At 40.8% G+C, this 18,298-nt stretch overlaps 1 protein-coding gene across 6 annotated transcripts in view; it reads right to left on the bottom strand.

The window, feature by feature from the left end:
* The window catches only part of nf1a (neurofibromin 1a), a 145,937-nt gene that overhangs the window by 113,054 nt on the left and 14,585 nt on the right, over positions 1–18,298 (bottom strand). For 3 of the 6 annotated variants that reach the window (XM_030404119.1, XM_030404137.1, XM_030404128.1), the window contains exons 2-13: positions 12,890–13,033; positions 10,010–10,093; positions 7,441–7,509; positions 5,687–5,877; positions 4,639–4,745; positions 2,649–2,716; positions 2,327–2,402; positions 1,331–1,488; positions 1,043–1,216; positions 720–848; positions 534–608; positions 315–446 (exon numbers count right to left, since the gene is read on the bottom strand). In XM_030404119.1, coding sequence (XP_030259979.1) covers positions 315–446; positions 534–608; positions 720–848; positions 1,043–1,216; positions 1,331–1,488; positions 2,327–2,402; positions 2,649–2,716; positions 4,639–4,745; positions 5,687–5,877; positions 7,441–7,509; positions 10,010–10,093; positions 12,890–13,033 — 1,407 coding nt within the window. The remainder of the gene's footprint in view (positions 1–314; positions 447–533; positions 609–719; positions 849–1,042; positions 1,217–1,330; positions 1,489–2,326; positions 2,403–2,648; positions 2,717–4,638; positions 4,746–5,686; positions 5,878–7,440; positions 7,510–10,009; positions 10,094–12,889; positions 13,034–18,298) is intronic. The other 3 variants (XM_030404165.1, XM_030404147.1, XM_030404155.1) reach the window with 1 other exon arrangement.

Below are 18,298 nucleotides of genomic sequence, written 5' to 3'. Positions count from 1 at the left end.
ACTTTCTGAATTTAAATGATGAAAAGTAGCCATGTGCAGTAATGCAGATCATTGAGGATGCCATACACTGAGATGTATTGTGATGCATCGAGAAGTGTTTTGTATTCTAGTCGTTTACAGCTGAATCGTAATCAAATTGAATCGTGAGGCCATGTAGATTAAAGCAAACTTACAAGTCAGTTTTGTAATTCTAGGATACTTTTATGGTCAACTTTTGCATTTTTAGATTTAGAGTTTAAACTGATTTTTAATCAATTATCTTCGTGACCAGAATTTGTTCAATGTAGTAAAGCAAGGTGTTACTGTCCTCTCACCGGTGTCATGCGTAGTGGAGCATGGGTGCCGACTCCTTGGGTCACCCGGTTGAGGGTGTCTGAGAACATAAAGCGCAGCTCTCCAGAGTAGCAGTACACTGCATCGATCTTAGGCCACCAGTCCAGATGGGACTGAAAGCAGACAACACAGGACGAGGTATAACAATTGAAGGGAAGCTATTCTGTTGTAACTCTTGTGGAGAAGTTCTGCAGACTTACATTGGTGATTATTCTGTGCAATGAGTTGACCAAGACAAAGTGAAAAGTGGAGGGGGAGGAGGAAGCCAAACAGACCTTCAGAACAAAGAAGAAACATTAATGAGAATTAGCCAGAGCTTAATGTATTATGCTCCAAGTAGGGGAATCATTCCAAAAAACAACTGAATATCACTTTTTCCATAACACCTTAAAGTGCTGGTTGTTATGAGGATTGATGCGGAAACAGGAGACAAAGCAGTCCATCATAAGCTCCACGTCAGCGTTCTGGCTGCCTGTCCCCCTCCAGAAGGGTTTGGCTGGGTTGAACAGCAGAGCCTGGTGGGACAGGGAGGGTCACTCGATAGCACATTTCTGGTACCTCAGAACCGCCACAATACGCTCATAGTAAATAATAACTGGTGGTCATGTATATACACACTTTACACATAAATCCAACCAACAAAAGAATTTTCAACTTTTTTTAATCTCAAATGATTTTATCCTTTAGCTTCTGTGACCAAATGCCAGACCTTGAGATCCATGACGATGGACTGCACTAGGAGGAAAATGGTTGAGTGATCCTCCCAGTTGATGTAGGTAGAAGCTTTACACAGTTTGACACAGGCGATGGCAGCACTCTCCATCAGCTGCTTGCTGCCTCCTTGGCCAGCTAAAGCTTTCCGCAAACTGTCCAAAAACAGTTTCTGGTGACACAACAGGACAAGAAAGGGGGTTGGAGTGCTGGAGTCAGTCTCTGCTCTGTGTGCGTGTGTGTGTGTGCGTGTGCTTGTGTGTGTGTGTGTGTATTTTCCTGACACCTTGTTTGCCTTGCTGTCTTCCACTGTGTCTTTAGAGATGGTGTGTGTGATCTCTGGACAGAGGATGAGGAGGATGATCTGCAGTGGCCACACAGCTGCCTTCCTTTTAGCGCTCTCTGCAAAGCTGTCTACCAGGTCAAACAACTTCTCTGCAGCTTCTAAATGGACAGACAGACAGACAGACAGACAGACAGACAGACAGACAGACAGACAGACACTCTTCAGGGCTGTGGAGCATTCAAAAAACCATTACAACGATCATGCTAAACATTTTGCAACTGCTGACCCAATCCCTGACATTGCATTGTAGTCTGGACAGGCAAGCAGAAACCTACATCCATTAACTTTCCATGATTTCTCCTATCACATGACCTTTTTCAAGAAGAAGACAACATCAGCCTAGACTACCAGCAGTAAATTCAACATAGATTATGAATAGCAGGCGCTGATGACCTCGCTGTCTTCACTAGCAGCAGTCAGGCAATTCTGCATTTTATAATGACATTACTTGCTTTGGGTGAGGCCAGGAAGGACCCGTGCCTGGTGGGGATAACAGTTATGGAAGAATGATACCAGGGTACATACAAAACTGTGACTATTGTGTATCATTACTCTCCTATAAGGACAAACATTGCCATACTTACACAGAACCCTCTACATATTATTTGAAGGCAGCTGTAGTGTATAATTCATCCTGTCCACTGATGTTTGAAATTATCTCACAAACAGCTTTTCCTACAGTCAAAATGTTTTATCATCTTAGGCTCCCAAATCATCTGCATCTGGTCTTCTGCTCTAAAAATGTCTTTTTTTTTACGAAAATGACTATTATCGCTTGTGGATATCTTTACATTGTTATCTGTGGAGCCTTATATTGTTTGGAAAAACTGATTTAATCAAGTCAAATCAAATCATGGGTAGAATGTGAGACTGACTCAATCTTTGCTCAAAGAAACTAGCCAAATTTAAGCTAGAATGAATGCTTTCAACTCATACCTGCCATATCTGCCTGCGGTCGCTGGTAGAGCATGGTGAACTCATCTGGGTAGTTCTCCACCCAGTTCCAAAATGCCTGTAGAGAGAGAGCAGTATAAGACAGTATATTAGTTAATGTCACATGTAATGAGAAACTGTACACAGCTGATCTATCCACTTAGGGAAAGGCCAACTGACAGCACCCAAGCATTTCTCTGCAAGCAAATGTTGACATTCCAGCTGTTCAGCAGTATAGTGCCTATAATCACTGAAGTTACTTTGACTGTTCACCACTAGATTTGAGTCAAAATAGTTTAAGACAGAAACAGGGCAGTAGGTTTACCTTTTCTAAACTGTTGATGACTGCAAGCTGGGCAGGCTTCTTGAGAGCTCTAAACTTCAGGACAGTTTCTGCAAAAAACAAACAGGATTACAGAAAAACACAACAGAACTGATCACAGATCAGAAACCTCTATTAAAAAATTTCTGGCTTAACAGATCAGAAATTCTTTGTATTAAGAACTCCATAAGTAGCACTGACCAGGTTCTTTACCAAGCCCAGTCAACAATGCCTGGTTAGAGATACCCTAGAACAGCTCTCAGAAAATAAGACAGATATACATGTGTGACAACTTATAATATAGGGGTGGGAATCTCTTGGCACCTCACGATTCAATTCGATTCTGATTCAGAGGTCAGCGATTCGATTCTAAAACGATTCTCGAAGCATCTCGATGCAGCAATTTTCATGCATGATAAAAAAAATAATAATGATAATTAAATCTGAGTTTGCTAATAGCTTCCTACTTTTTTCTCACTGTGTGACTACTTGGTACTTTCAAGGCAAAGTATTTATAATGATCCATACTTAATTTACCTCCAATATATTTAATTAATAAAACAAATGAAAGAAATGTGGCCAGTCAACTGGAAGGTTACATTTGCTAGCAAACATCCAGCTTAGCAAAGAACCAAAAGGAAAAGAAAAGTGTTCCTGTAGCAGCATACATGTAGTACATTAATACAGCTGCAGCTGGTCGACGGTCGATACAGGTGTTTGTATCACAGGTTGATCTGGACGTCTCAAACTTTGCCACAGCTGACTGACCTCACGCTGGATTTCAACATACTGTGTGGGCTGTATGACAGTGTACAGTTTCACATCGACTTGGATTCAGCTTAATAACGAGGTATGCGGTTGGGAACAGTGGCTTGGTTACATGTGTCACAAGTTAACCTGGATGCTGCGCACTCAACGCCACAGCTAACAACCAACAGCCAACAGCCAACAGCTAACAGCTAACAGCCAACAGCGGTCTCCACGGTGCTCTCGAGCCGCTCGGCGTGAACAAATGCCTCAGACTGTTCCACCCATAAGTTGTTTGGGTGTACAGACATTCACGACATTCCCATGTTTTTTGTTGTGTGCACACCGGCGACTGTCCGGGCGCTGCACTTCCGCGTCCTGCCTCTTGCGTTCCGTCAACATTACCGTTTTCAATTAGTGTGTAGAAAATGTTTGACATTTGTGAATCGATTCGGAATCATCCACGTCCGAATTGCGATTAATCTAAGAATCGATTATTTTTCCCACCCCTATTTATAATACATAACTTAAACCACCATGGAGTGTGTTTATTTCGGAAATTATGAGATTCATAATGTTACAGTATCAGAAATACATTCTGATGCTGGAGCAGGTAACTAATTTATGCAGTGACCCAATACAACATGATTTATTTATTAGAAGTGGGTGGGATCCTGCGGTTTCTTTACTCTATTATCATTCATAACTTTAGCTAGTAGTGGGAAAATAAAATCAACCTTAAATGTTGAGGAGAAAATTATGATTACATTTTTGCTTGAATGAAAGAAATGGGTTTAAAACAAATTAAAAGTTATCTGTAAACTTGAAAAAAGAAAAAGGAATAAATAAAAAAGGAATAAGCCAGAATTTGGGAGAAAAATGTGGTGTCTCAATCTCATATGTCTCAGTGCTTGTACCGACATCTTTAATCCCTGATGTTAACCAAACATATCTTGGCCAAACATACGACAGCACTCCGCTGCTCACAGGCTGCTAACAGCTAACAGCTGACAAGCTCTCCTCCAGCTGTTTTTCCAATATAAATTAGCAGTACCTATTGGTTTAATCCATCCAACATATGCCACATATCCTGCCAGCATGCCATTTGTTACCAAGGGGACAGATGGAGCTAGCCAGTGATAAACGCTATGAGCCAATACATAAAGTTCAGGGATTGAAATCAAGGAGGTGAAAATGGTCTGGGAACATCTGTAAATGTAAATCTGTAAAAACTTTACAAGCTTACCTTGTAGCAGCCTCTTCAGCTTGGAGCAGTCCACATTGATGTACTGCATCAGCTCGATGTCATGAACATCCACGTTGTCCTCCGAGCACACCGTCAGCTCCTGTAGCCTGAGGAGATGGACAAAAGCACAGATGAATTATGCTGCTTAAATGCAAACACATCCAGAATGTACAACATGAAATCATTTAACCTCGAAGTGAAAATTATTTACATATAATGACAAATAATGTACAACTGTAGAAATGTGTACAGTCTGTAGAGATTTGGCAATACTGTTGTCTTGAGCTATTCCTTAAGCTGTATTCACACAATGGCAGTCACACCATATGCACATGTACCCTCGACTGTAGCTGTATGCAAGTAGCTGTATGTTTGAATCAAATGTCTAAATTAGTTTATTAACTGCACATTCACTGCACTTAACCCTAAAAAAAAAATCACAGTGCAAACTCTGATTGAGCCCATGTGGGATTAGAGCAGGTAACTGCCTAAATAATTCACAGAGAGCCAGTGAGGATGTTGATGATGTACAGAATGTAGCTCCTTCATAATCTATACTGTGTGATAAACTTGATAAAAATGCAAAAAAAGTCATCATTACAGCTGAGTCCGCAACCTCCTGCTAATCCAACTAGACATTCCCCTTGCATAAACCAAATGGGAGGATTTCTAGTTGCTGAAAATGTGTGTGACAGGGACAACTTGAGAAATCTGATATAGACTCATATTATCTGTGCCCAGGTTTTTGGCCATATAGACTTGTACATGTTGAAACGATTATCATGATATCAAAATGCTATTTTCTGACAAAAACATGATGTGTTCAGTTGTGAATTGCATAAAACAATGTATAAAACTAAAATCTCATGTTTCAGAATCTGGAAGCTGGTAAAAGTAAAATACCAGTAACTGCCAATTAAAATTATGTCAACTTTTCAATTAATTGTCTAATTATTTCAGCTCTACTAGCCAATAAAATTAGCTATCGATGATCACAGAAACAGCACCTAAGAGATAGCTAGGGCTCTGGAGTATTGCTTAGAAATACCTGGTGGATATGCGGCTGAAGACGGCGTTGAAGTTGTTGCAGCTCAAAGAGAAGAGGACAGCTGAGGCTGAGGACCGGAGCTCAGCAGCGTGTTGGTGGCCCTCACGGTACGTATGGATAAAATGGCAGATCTCTGGCAACAGCTGTTTGACCAGCATGGTTTCATCCAGACGCAGGCAGTCCTTGGATTGCTGAGTAGGGAGGACAGAGAGGTGGAACACTGTCAGAATAAAGGGCCTTAATCTGTTTCAACGATTTGTTCCTCCGTGTTGAAAATAAGGAGAGGCTGTGGATCAGCAGTTAGCATACCAAGGAACAAGTCAAAATATGAGCGCAGATTTGTTACTGAATGGGCCATTACTAACTGTAATGGAAACGGACATGGGTGATGAAAACAGAGGGCGGGGATGTAGAGCAGTGCGGCTCATGTCTATTGGCTGCTCTGATGCTCTCAGCTCCAGTGATGAAGGTCAGTGAAGTTGAACTACTTTTATGCAAGATGCTGGTACAACCTGTTCTACTGCTGTTCAGTATGACTCACTTGTCAACTCACACATCTGTCAGTGGCCAATTATGAAAGAGAATTTTACAACTCAACTCTGACTAGGATACCCAAACTCTATGATAATGACTATGATAAAAGACATTAAAATCTGAGTCTCACAGATAAAACATCTCATGTAGCTTTTATAGTAGGTTAGTGTGGGGTTGGCTTTTCTGACGCACTACATTACCAGTTAAGCCTGGTGAAACCAAAACAATGATGATTTGAACACAGCCATCTTGTTTTCTCTGCCGAGGTAGTTTAGACCCCTTACATCACCATTTAAAATGCATCGCACCATCAAATCCATTCCACTTGCACATTAAAAATATATAATGTAAAATACATGAGTGCATAAGTATTCACCCCCTTTAAAGTGACTGCCCTAATTTAACAGAGGACCAGCCAGCTGGTGCTAGCAGTCTAACAATTAGTGAAATGGAGATCACCTGGGTCCAGTCAATGGGTCTCTAGTGATTGTAGTATACAGACATCTGTGTGTGGAAGGTCCAGTCACTGGTTAATCAGTATTCCTGGCTACAATTACACCATGAACACTCCAAGCAACTCGTGAAAAGGTTATTAAAAAGCAAAAGTCAAGTGGATCGATACAAAAACATTTTTAAGTCAATGAACATCCTCATCAGTTAAATCCATCATTAAGTAATGGAAGAAATGTGGCACATGTGTAAATCTGCCTAGTGCAGGCCATCCTCACAAACTGAGTGTCCGTGCAAGGGGACTAGTGAGGGAGGCCACCAAGATACCTATGACTAATCTAAAGAAGTTAAAAGCTCCAGAAGCTGGATACAATACGCTGCCCTGGTTCTTCACCAGTCAAAGCTTTATGGGAGAAGGGCAAAGAGAAAGCCACTGTCGAAGAAAGCTCATTAAATGTTCTATTAAGGTAGAAGTAAATAAAAATGTCAGACACATCTTTCAGGCCAGTCGCCAGAATTAAATTTGAGCAGCTATATTTTCTGCATAAGCTATGATTTTTATTGGCTTTTCCACAAAGTATCATATCAGGATCATGTATATTAAGTGACTTTCATGTCGGTAGGTGGAAGGGAACATGTTCTCTGTTGTTATAGATCACTTCTCTTTGATATGTAGCTTGAAGCCAGCACTAGACCCATTAGTTGGGCACTCAAACGGCAAGAATTCACCATCACAGTGGAACATTGAAGAGGAAAGTACAATACTGTACCTGATGCATTGTCAAGAGTGTCTGCTGATCTTTCCAACTGCTTTCTGCCCACCTGTGCCACCATGTAACCTTTGAAAAGAGAAGTTCACAAGGACTTGCACGTTTCAGATGAAGAAATCTGGAAGCCCAGCAGAATGACCCGGAAATATAAAAGCTATATCAAACCATCCTGAAATCTGGAGAACCCTGTTATGCAAGGCACAATTCTGGAGGCTAAGGTTTACAGGATTGTGCAACATCCAACTAGGACCATGTACCAAGTCTATATACTACTTCCTCCATTGTGAGGGCACTTGGGAAATTAGAAAACCTTTAAATGGCCCCAGAGTCTGGCCTGCTGGCCCAACATGAGTTTGGACGCAAAGAATGTGCAGTCCTGTCAAACCTGCCAAATGCACAAACCCGAAAATCAATCACCCCCTGGCAAATTACAACAAACTGGTGTCACGAGACTATGGGAAATGTTAGGATTGGACATTATGGGTCCTTTTCCAAGAAGCTCGAGAGGCTATCTTCTAATCTTTGTTGATTACCACCCCCGGTGAAAAAGTTATTTCCTTTAAGATAGGCCCACAGCAGAAATAGTTGCACTGACTCTAACCAAGGAGATTGTCACTCGTTGGGGGTTACCCAACTACATTCTTTTGGATCAAGGAACCCAGTTCATTCTCATCAGTGGATCATCCACAAACCAACCTCACCGTACACGTAAACAGAGGTCTCAAAGCCATAATTGCCTCCTACATTGGAGAAAAGCACAAAACCTGGGACAAATACCTGCCTGTGTTTTCTTTTGCCTTGAACACCATTGTGCATGAGTTCATTGGAGTGACCCTGGCAGAACTCAACATGAACCAGGCAATTCAAGACATCTTCAGACACAGAACTGGGCCCAAGTTTTGCATTTGCAAATTTTACTATGTTACTGAGTTTCTGAATTTGAGGTATTGCATCACCACACAGTTGCCATAGGGCAGGAGTTGATAATTAGCACACCATTGTAGTCACCACCATTTCTCACTGATGTTCTGACCTCCGACTGTCTCATCCAGCCGAGAAAAAGGTCTCCAGTCACCTTGGAAGGGAGTCCAAACAACTCTCACATCTCTGACCAGCGAGTATCAAACATACAATACATCCTCATGCCCAGTTTAAAAGTGTCTTCATCTCCACATCACATGTCAGTAACTTAGTTGTGCTCAGTCTCTGACAGCTTTTATTTGACTGATGCTTTTGTTTTTCTATGCTTAAAATAAAATGTATCAAAGTACAGAGGAAGCTAAGCTCAAGAAACGCAAATAACAGCACGTTTCAGAGAAACACACTTACAGCGGCCTGCGGTAACTGAGCGTGCTGTAGCATGTCATGGTAGAAGGCGTAGCAGTCGTGACCGTCAGCCAGCTATATAATTTTATTGATTTTATTACATTGTGTTATTGTGTTATAAAGTCTTACAATACATCCATGGTCACCACTCTGTAGTCTCATTAAATGTCCCACCTGCAGCACTATATGTTTGGTTACAAATCACAAGTAATAGCCTATCAACACTATATGCTCCTGTCCTTGACAATCAAAGAAAGACTGGAGCTGCTTCGATAACAGCAGAGCTGTGTGTCAATGGACAGGCCATATTTTTTGCAGACCTTGCAATAAATATCCCAAACTTATGATCTATCTATACAAAAACAAGAATGCCCACTTTCTCAGTTATACCACTAAAAATGTCCAAGAACAGCCAACTGGAAAATTATGACTTTAACAAAGTTATGGTGGCAGTAAAACAGTATTTCACACTGTGATGGTTACATTTTGCAATTAATCTGTAGATTCTATGCATGTCAAACTGTGGGCGGTGATACATACAGATCAAGGATAAACCAAGTTCCACTGCAACATATTAATATGAAGACAGGGAAGAGGTGCCTGTCTGCTCATTTTAGATATGGTACCTTATCACTGCCAACTGAAGTAGGCAGATATAAAAGGTATTCCTGAAGAGCTGTGTATATGTGTTTCTGTGATCTTGATGAATTTCATTTTCTGTTCATTTGAGAAATTTGTTTGAAAAATATCAGGTGAAGAATCCTTATTTATTTAAGTTGTCTGCACGCTACATGTGAAGTTGCCTCTTAAAAAAGGAGGAGATCTGTCTTGGCCAGATTTATAGAAAATAGATGACTAATAAGAAAGACAAAATTGTTTCAACATAGCAAAGAACGCTAATGACACTTGTACAGGAGGCTTAGAGCTGTTGCTATACGATACTCACACAAAATGCCTGCAAATGTAATCCGAGGTTCAAAGAGGAACCTCCCATTGATGAAGAGAATGTGATGTGTGATGGAGGATAAGTAAATTAACAGTGGTTTGTGTCTTGGTGAGCACATACACAGCAACTGAGATACTGAATTGCTTTTTTTTAATAGCAAGGATGGGGGATAACAGCCTACTCTCAACACAAAGGCTTGAGACAAGCTCAGATCATTTACACATTTTTGAAAGATTCTTTTAAAAATGTTTGGTTTTCTACAGATCAAGACAGCAGTGTTAAGAGGGGAAGACTCACCCCAGCCAAGCACTTCTCCAGGGTGTCCAGAATGATGAGCTGGGAGAGGTAGAGGTTCTTCTCAGAAGCTTCTCCAAATATCCGCTGTGGAGACAGTCACAGTCAAAAGGCATCCACAGCATTAGGAACCCCCAGGTTAGTGTTTTTTACCAAACAAATTAATGTCACATTACTGACTGGGATCATTACATGAGCCCAGTGACTTCACTTTCAAGTCAGTTGTTTCTAGGTATGAACTCCTGTTCAATTTATCCACAGCCTTAAACTGATTTTAGGCTTAGTCTTTTTTCTGTATTGTTCATGTTCTACAGTCTCAAACTAGGTATTCTAAAGCTAAAGATGGGTATACATTTTATGATTTGAGCCCGTTTCTGACCAAATTTCTGTGCCGCATTAACTCATCTTAGAGTCGGACTGAAATTCATCTTCATCAGGTGTCATTTGCCATGCAGTACAAGGAGGTTAGCGTGGACTGATCAACTGTGGGCTCAAGCTCTCATGTAATTGAAACAGAGCCAAGAACCATCGTAGAACCTCTGTAACCCTACGCATTAGTGCAACGCATTAACAGGCGATCTGCGAGCGGTAAAATACAGTGCGAGGCCCAGTTGCACTAATGCGCAGGGATATGGAGGTTCTACGGTTGAGAAAATGTAGTGACAAAAGAAAGGGCGGTCTGACGGCGATGTAAAACGGTGTGAATTTTCTCTATATAATGTACCCTTGAACTGATATAGATTTTTTTAGGTTGGCCTTGTTTTAGGTGCTCAAAATTCGCTTTGCATCTGGACTCCGTTCACTGCAGTACAAAGCTGACCATCTGGGCTGGAGCGGCTCTCTGCTTCTCCAAACTGAGGCTGCGCTGATCCGCAATAACGGTAGGGAACAGACCGATTATAGATATGTACTTTATATGACCCCACTTCAAAAAATCCGAACTATCCCTTTTAGAACAGCAGCCTATATAGTTGACAAAAGTGGTGTAACCAGGTGAAGTGAATGGTTGAGTCAATCAGCTTCTGTGTCTTGATGTGGGTACCATGTCTTTCCGGTAAGTGACTTTCCAGCCAATCTATGGCTTATATCAACTTCACCAGATTTAATAATTTCATACAGGCAGCTGTGGCCAGGCAGCAAGAGCAGGCCATCCATTAAACAAAAGATCTGTGGTTCAACCCCTGAAATGTCTTCAAGAAACTGAAACACGTCCAGTTACCTATGATACAGCTCTTAAAATTACCATGACCTTGATGAATGAGAACCTTCATCAACATATACATTGCATATTTGTGTTGCCTACCCTAGCCCCATTCACACTGCTGTTTGGATGCGGGGATCCTGCACCAATCCTCCACCTCCTCCTCTGTGTGAACATTTTGGAGGCAGCGAGGGGTGAAATTTTGCTCCGGTGCTGATCTGCCTCTGGAGGTAGTATCGGAGGCGCAGTATTGGTGAACTGAACCAGTGTGAATGGATAAGCCGGCTGCGTGTATCGAGGGCGTGTCGGCCCGTCCTACCGCCTGTCCTACCGACTCTTAGTAGTAGTTACATTTCTGCCCAAAAAACAGTGCCTGTCACCAGCAAAAAACTTTAACTCACCAGGTGTTTGTGTTGGAAATAAATCTCTGCGACGGTCAGCCCTCCAGACTGAGACTTTAGTGAACTTTCCCCCAGAAAACAGCCTCCCTCCCCACAAGTCAGACAGCGTCCTGTTTACTGATGGCGATTATGTAATTATGTAATTTAGAGCGAAAAACGTAACTTTGTCCCTTTCCAGGATGTTTGGTGGGACAGCATCTCAATCACAACACATTATAACTGCATCCATATGATTATAAACTGTCCGCGGGTTTAGATTGACAGGAGGACACCGGGTAAATACCTTGAAAACACACTGACATCATCATCATGACATACATATCTACAGGAATATATATACTCATGATTATTTTTTTCACTTTTTATCACAATTATGTACATTGTATTATGCTGTAAACATCTAAAATGATGTTTCATGATAGCAAAAACTTTAGAAATTAAAGGAGAACACAAAGTTTTATCCAAAAAAAAGGGAAGCTACTTGGCGTTCTTCAGGTACACTTGCACCGGGACAAAGAGGGAGACCTGAGAGCACCCTGTAATTTTCTTTTTTGACATAAACTTTTATAAGCTTTTCGCTTATTCATCAAAGTTTATTAATATTGAACGTGTCATCAGTTCAAATTGCATCAAATTCACCTTCTCCTCAGCCATCCTTCTCTATTGCTACCAGGCTGCATGTGTGATGATACACACACACACACACTGATTTTATTTCTCCTTGTAATAAGAAAACTATCCAGTCTGATCCCAATGTTGCCAAGACACAGAGTTTTAATGTCAAGCACTTTCAAGCACTTAAACTAAAATTCAAGCACTTTCAAGGATTCGTACGAACCCTGATGAATTCTAATTGATGTCAAAGTTATTTCTTTGTGAAAACCTTACAGCTACTTAAAATACAAATACTGGATCATTTATATATTGACACCGTTGATTCGAATGATTTCAACTGTTTGTTCATCTGTATTCTGCAGTCACAAACTCAATGAAAAAAGTAAATATTGACATTGGCTAGGTGTAGCAGGATTTGAACTTCTTTCTTTTTTCAAATTTTACAAAAGTACTTCTGTCACTTTGTGTCAAAGAAGTGGTTTGTAGTGCAAACCATGGGTCACCATGAACGCCTTCAAGCCAGCAGTCTACATGTGTGGATGGGAGGGTATCTCTTTACTACTAAGAGCAATTACCACAACAACCAATAACTCTTTCAACAAGGACAAAACTATAGAATCTGTCAATTTCTCGCTCCTCATATAAAGGAGGATGGAACCCACTCACCATGTTATTGACATTTTTGAGGATGGTGGTGAGGCCACTGATGACGAGCGAGAACTTATACTTGGAGATGTTGATCAGGCACTCCTTGTTGTGTTCTGTGCTGACTTTGGTATGAGTGTTCTGGTGTCCAACTTTGATGGGAAGCTGAAAGAAAAAAACGAGATAGGATGAGGATGATGATGATGATGACAGTGTTACTTAATGTAATACCATGAGCTGAACATTAGCTGCATCATCATCATCATTACAGACTTTACACAGTGTTTGTGAACATTGTTTGGTTTGTTGTTTACGCTGCAAACATTACATAGTGCAAAACCCAAATTAAATCAGACTGAACATGTCCTCAAAATATTTGATAAGCCTGATGTGTTTTGAGTTGGCGTCTTAGCATTAAATGGAACATGTGAAAAACTCACTTTTTCAGTGCTTGTGCACAAATATGAATATCTGGATTTCTTACCAACTGACAAATCGTAAAATAAGACGTCCGTCAGTTTTATCTGGGCTGCCTCAGTCATATGGGACTCAAGAAGCCATTCAGATTTTGGCCTCTTTTTGACATAGGTTCTGGCCAATTACAAAAACCCTTAGAGAGTGGCACATGTATGAAACAGAAATAGTAGTTACCTGAAATAAACTCTAGCTCTATGAGAACATGTGTAGCCCTCCAACTATAGGCCCAGCTGACCTTGATGTTATTGCTGAGTTTCAAAGGAAGACGAGCAATGCTTGCACAGGGGTATTACAGGGTATGGATGCTCCTGGGTTTGAACAATATCCAATTTTTGATACCGTTAAATCTTCCCCAAATTTTCTGCTGTATACTTTATTACCACCAGTTGATTACAAGTCACATGGTAAGGCTTTGAGGGAGACACAAATTGCTGCTATACTGTTTTTCTGCATTGCTGCAGTGCACTTGAACTATCATTTTCTAATTCTAAGTGAAGCACTTATTACATTTAATGTATTTGTTGAAAAATATTTTGAGCTGCATTTCTTGTACGATAAGTGCAATACAAATATTATTTTCATATGATTATGCCACTCAAATAATAACAACAATTTAACAATAAATAACAAAGACGCAGTGACAAAAATGGGGCTAAAACTGTACTTTACAGATGGCAACATTTGGCTATTCTTCTAGCTTATTCTGGGTTTTCACCAGAATACCAAGCATACTTTTTCAGGCTTAAGCAGGAGACGTAACAGACTTAAACCTTGACCTGCAGGGCTGAACACCCGTTTCGAAAGTGTGCTTGTGGCAAATGCACATAAACTTTCAGGCCACCCTTGACATTGGTGGAAAGCGGATGGAATTTGAATCTTCGTTTCTATTAATCAGAGATGTTTCGATAACATTTTTCCCCTCTGGATACTGATAGCGATACTAGGGGTGTCAACGTCTACACGTGTAAACGGATACACGGATAACAAATCATAACCGTTTAGAAAAATCAATAACCGTTTACACGTCTTTTTTTCTTCCTCCTCCTCCTCCTCGTTCATTTCTCATCAATATATATAGTATTCAGGGTTTCCCCTACATGTAATTGACTGTGGCGCACCGCCACGGCAAAAAATAAAAGCCGCCACACCTTAAAAATTCAGGCATAAATAAATCCAGTGGAAATATTTTACCGTCGTCTTCCACCGCAGTCTTTGACGTTAACTAGCATGTTGGATATTTAGCTTGATAAATGGCTAGAGGATTAAAATGGTCACTTAGAGCAGAGTCCTGCACGGGTCACCGCATCCGACCCGTTATCCGACAGTAGCACAGATTACATTCCGTACCAGAGCCGACCCGCTATAAATTGATACCGACGCCCGAAGGAAAATTGGACGGACGCAATTTTTAAAAGTGAAAGTAAGATAATGTTACCTGAAAGCTTCAGATAATAACATTAACTAACTATACACTTAAATGTTCCCACTAGTGCAGTTATCCGCATACATAATAGATGAATGGGGCACAATGTTACGTTGATATATAAAAAAAAAAAAACCCGCAGCCACAGCCAGTGTCGCGTCACGTCACTTCAAGTTGACTGGGGGACACGATGGCGGCGGTCAACAAGCGGAGCACTGTGTGTTTTTTGAACAAACTGCCAGTGGAAATCAAGTTGAGTGTAGGCTATGTCAGGCAAAGTTGGCTTACAACAACAGCACGGGATCCATGCTAAACCACCTGTGATGGAAACACCCGAACAATTTGGAGGGAGAGACTGCTGCTGGCATCGGTGCTACCACAACTGCGATAGAAAGAGATCATAAATCTCCGACGTGTAACCGGATACACGTCAGTTAGAAGCCCCGTTTACACGTGTAGAACAAATTGTAAACGTTGACACCCCTAAGCGATACCTTGGCCTAGTGTGTCGGCTCAGCAAAGACATGAGGCACATGTCTGAGGTCCAAATGTCAGTAGTAAAGCTGATGCCTGCATGTCCTTCCGCCTTAATTAAATGTGTTCCCTCACTGTCTCATAAAGTTTGGGGAGAGCAATCTTATCATGCTCTTTTGCATGATGCATCTTCAAATGCGTTATGAAGTTGCTGGTGTTGATATTGGCAACACTCGTGCCACCCCTCGAAATTCAGCCTTGCATAGTGAACATGTCCATTTTACTGAAGGGGTTATCTAGAGTAAAATATTGCCAAATAGCTGACATGTTGCTAGCTCCATCTGACTCCCGTGAAATCAACTTATTTGCCACTACAGTTAAAAACAGTAGTTGCAAAGGGCAGCACAGAGCAACTTCCTGTGTTGGCTTTTAGAGCATCGAAAAATTATTTATTTCCAGTTATTTAAGTCAAGCAGAGCTAATGGAGCTAACAGGGAAGTAGCAGGGTCCCATAAGCATAATCAAGAGACTGCAGTCTGTGTTGATCTGTGTAAGGTTACCTTGCAACTTTGCTCATATGCTTTGAATTGAGGGTCATATTGCTAACGTTACTGTTGGAAGACATGTCTGAGGGAGGCAGAGATCAGCAGGTGGTGATAAAAAAAAGTGCACCCAATATTTTGAAAGTGGACATCTCATGACACATGTTGGGTTTTATGAACCTGATGGGAAGAACAAGCTGGATTAGACACATACTGTGTGTAACTTCTGGCTGACAAGTACCAATCACGTTCGCAGTTTTCTCATGAAGCCAACATCTGCATATATAAGGAAGAAAACAGAAAGAAAACAGAAAAAGAAAACAGCGAGCCCAGCTGTTGAATCATTAACTGAGGAGGTGCTGTCAACTTTGCCATCATGTTCATGATGATTGCAGCACTCAATGTCTTAGAGCTGCCATCTTTGTAAATCACAGCACACATGAAATAATCTGCCGACAGATTTATGTTTTGCTTCCGAATTATTTATATACTCAAGTGGGTCAGATACTGTATTATACATTATACATATTTTATACATTTGTAATCTGATTTATAAAAGGCAAATTTATAGAACCTTTAAAAAAATCAATATAGTATAGTATAGTATAAAATTGATTGTGTACATTGAGATGCATCAAGATGCATTGAGAATCATTTTGATTTCAAATTGCTGACAGGTGACTTATAATCCAAGTGAATCACGAATCAGTGAAGATTCACAGCTCTATCAACCACAGGATACTACTGGTCTATCTGCACCAAAGGATATGATAACTGATCAAAACAAAACTGATTAAATTCAGTCATTATCTTCTCACCCTCATGTCGATGTTGCCGAATTGTCTGAAAACAACTGAAGTAGATGTGGACTTCAATAAAGTTGGTAAAATGGTGCCATAGTACTCATCCGATATAATCAAAGGCTCCAAAAGCCCAGGAACCCCAATCTGATTTGAAAAGATGTACATGCTCGATGCACCAGGCATGTTCACAAATGGGTCGCAAATCCATTCCTTAGCATTTCGTGGGTCAGTAGTCATTGGGAAGTAACGCTCAAACTCTTTTGAAAGCACAGATAGGTGATCTTGCACCAGATGGGAGAATGAGGTCCCAGACTCAGTCTCTTCCCAAATCCCTGCTGATATTTGAAACATGTCAAATGTCCCTCTGTTCACTCGCCATCGCCACAGCTCCAGTTTAGCTTAGAATGCAGCCATTTTATCAGCCAACTTCAAGACAATTTTCATTCTCACCTGAGGTTACAGATTGAGTTCAATGAGCAGGTTCCAATTCCATATCAGGTTGACTATGTCACACAAGTAAGAAAGTTTTGCGACCCAATCTTTGTACCAGACATGTGCATCAGTGGGGAAACCTCTGCAGCAGCTCTCGTAATTCAAACACTCTGGTCAGCGATCTCACTTCAGATAGCTATCTTACTTTTGTGTGTAAGAGGAGGTGTTTTGTGCTCTGCATCCATCTCCTCACAAAGCTGCTCAAACCTCATTAAAACACCAATCATTCAATACACTGTTAAGTTTAGGTGACAATTCTCGGCTAGCCAGGATTACCCTGTGAATGACACAGTGCGTACACTCAAATTTAGAGATGCACAGATCGATTGGCAACCGATCGCAAACGATACTGCCCCTATCGGTTTTGATCGGAGTTCTCAAAATAGATCAAAGCAGGCCTATCAGATGACGTTTCAATATACAGTGCATTGACTTCATGCAACCCAGACGCCACTAACTCAGCTGACTGTAACAGAGACATATAAATGACAGCAACCCTACAGCAACGACAGCAAGAAAAAGAAAGAACTAAATAAAAATGTAATAGAATTCATATGCCTTGGTCATCAGCTGCTTTCTGTTGTAGAAGACATCGGGTTCAAACGCCTCGTTAACTGCTTGGATCCACGGTACACGCTGCCTAGTCGTAAATATTTCATTGATGAATGCCTGCCAGAGCTATACCAAACTATATACAGTGACATCCAAAGCCTTATGAAGGACAGCAAGATAGTGTCAATCGACTTCACGAGTGACATTTTGAGTTCTAGTGTGAGTCCCATGTAGATGCTGAGTCTAACTTCACAGTTTATTGATGAAAAGTTTGAGCTGAAGAGAGTTGTGGTTCTTACTCTCATTTGTATGACATATTTATTTTATTTTTCCACAAAAAAGCTTGTAGCTAAACTCCAAACTGTGTCTCTAAGAAAGAGCCTCTAAAAAGAGTGAAATGTTTATTGTTGGTGCACATGTTGTGTGTTGTGCACATAATCCATTTTTTATTTTAAGATTTAATTCCTTTTTCCACAGGAAAACTAAGGTTTATAGTCTACAACTTGTATCGAGTCTAAGAGAGTGAATTGTTTACTGTTGTCTGTGTTGGTGCACTGCACATGTTGTGTGTTGTTGTTGTACACATAATTATTAGCTACAGTTACTCTATGTAAGCTGAGTCCAAGTTGTCTCGAAGAGAGTCTCTAGAGTGTGAAATATTGCCTGC

The sequence above is a fragment of the Sparus aurata genome, chromosome 2, assembly GCF_900880675.1.
Source record: "Sparus aurata chromosome 2, fSpaAur1.1, whole genome shotgun sequence".
NCBI classification, from domain to species: domain Eukaryota; kingdom Metazoa; phylum Chordata; class Actinopteri; order Spariformes; family Sparidae; genus Sparus; species Sparus aurata.
The sequence above is the reverse complement of the archived record's forward strand: the minus strand, read 5'-3'. Positions and strand labels throughout refer to the sequence as shown.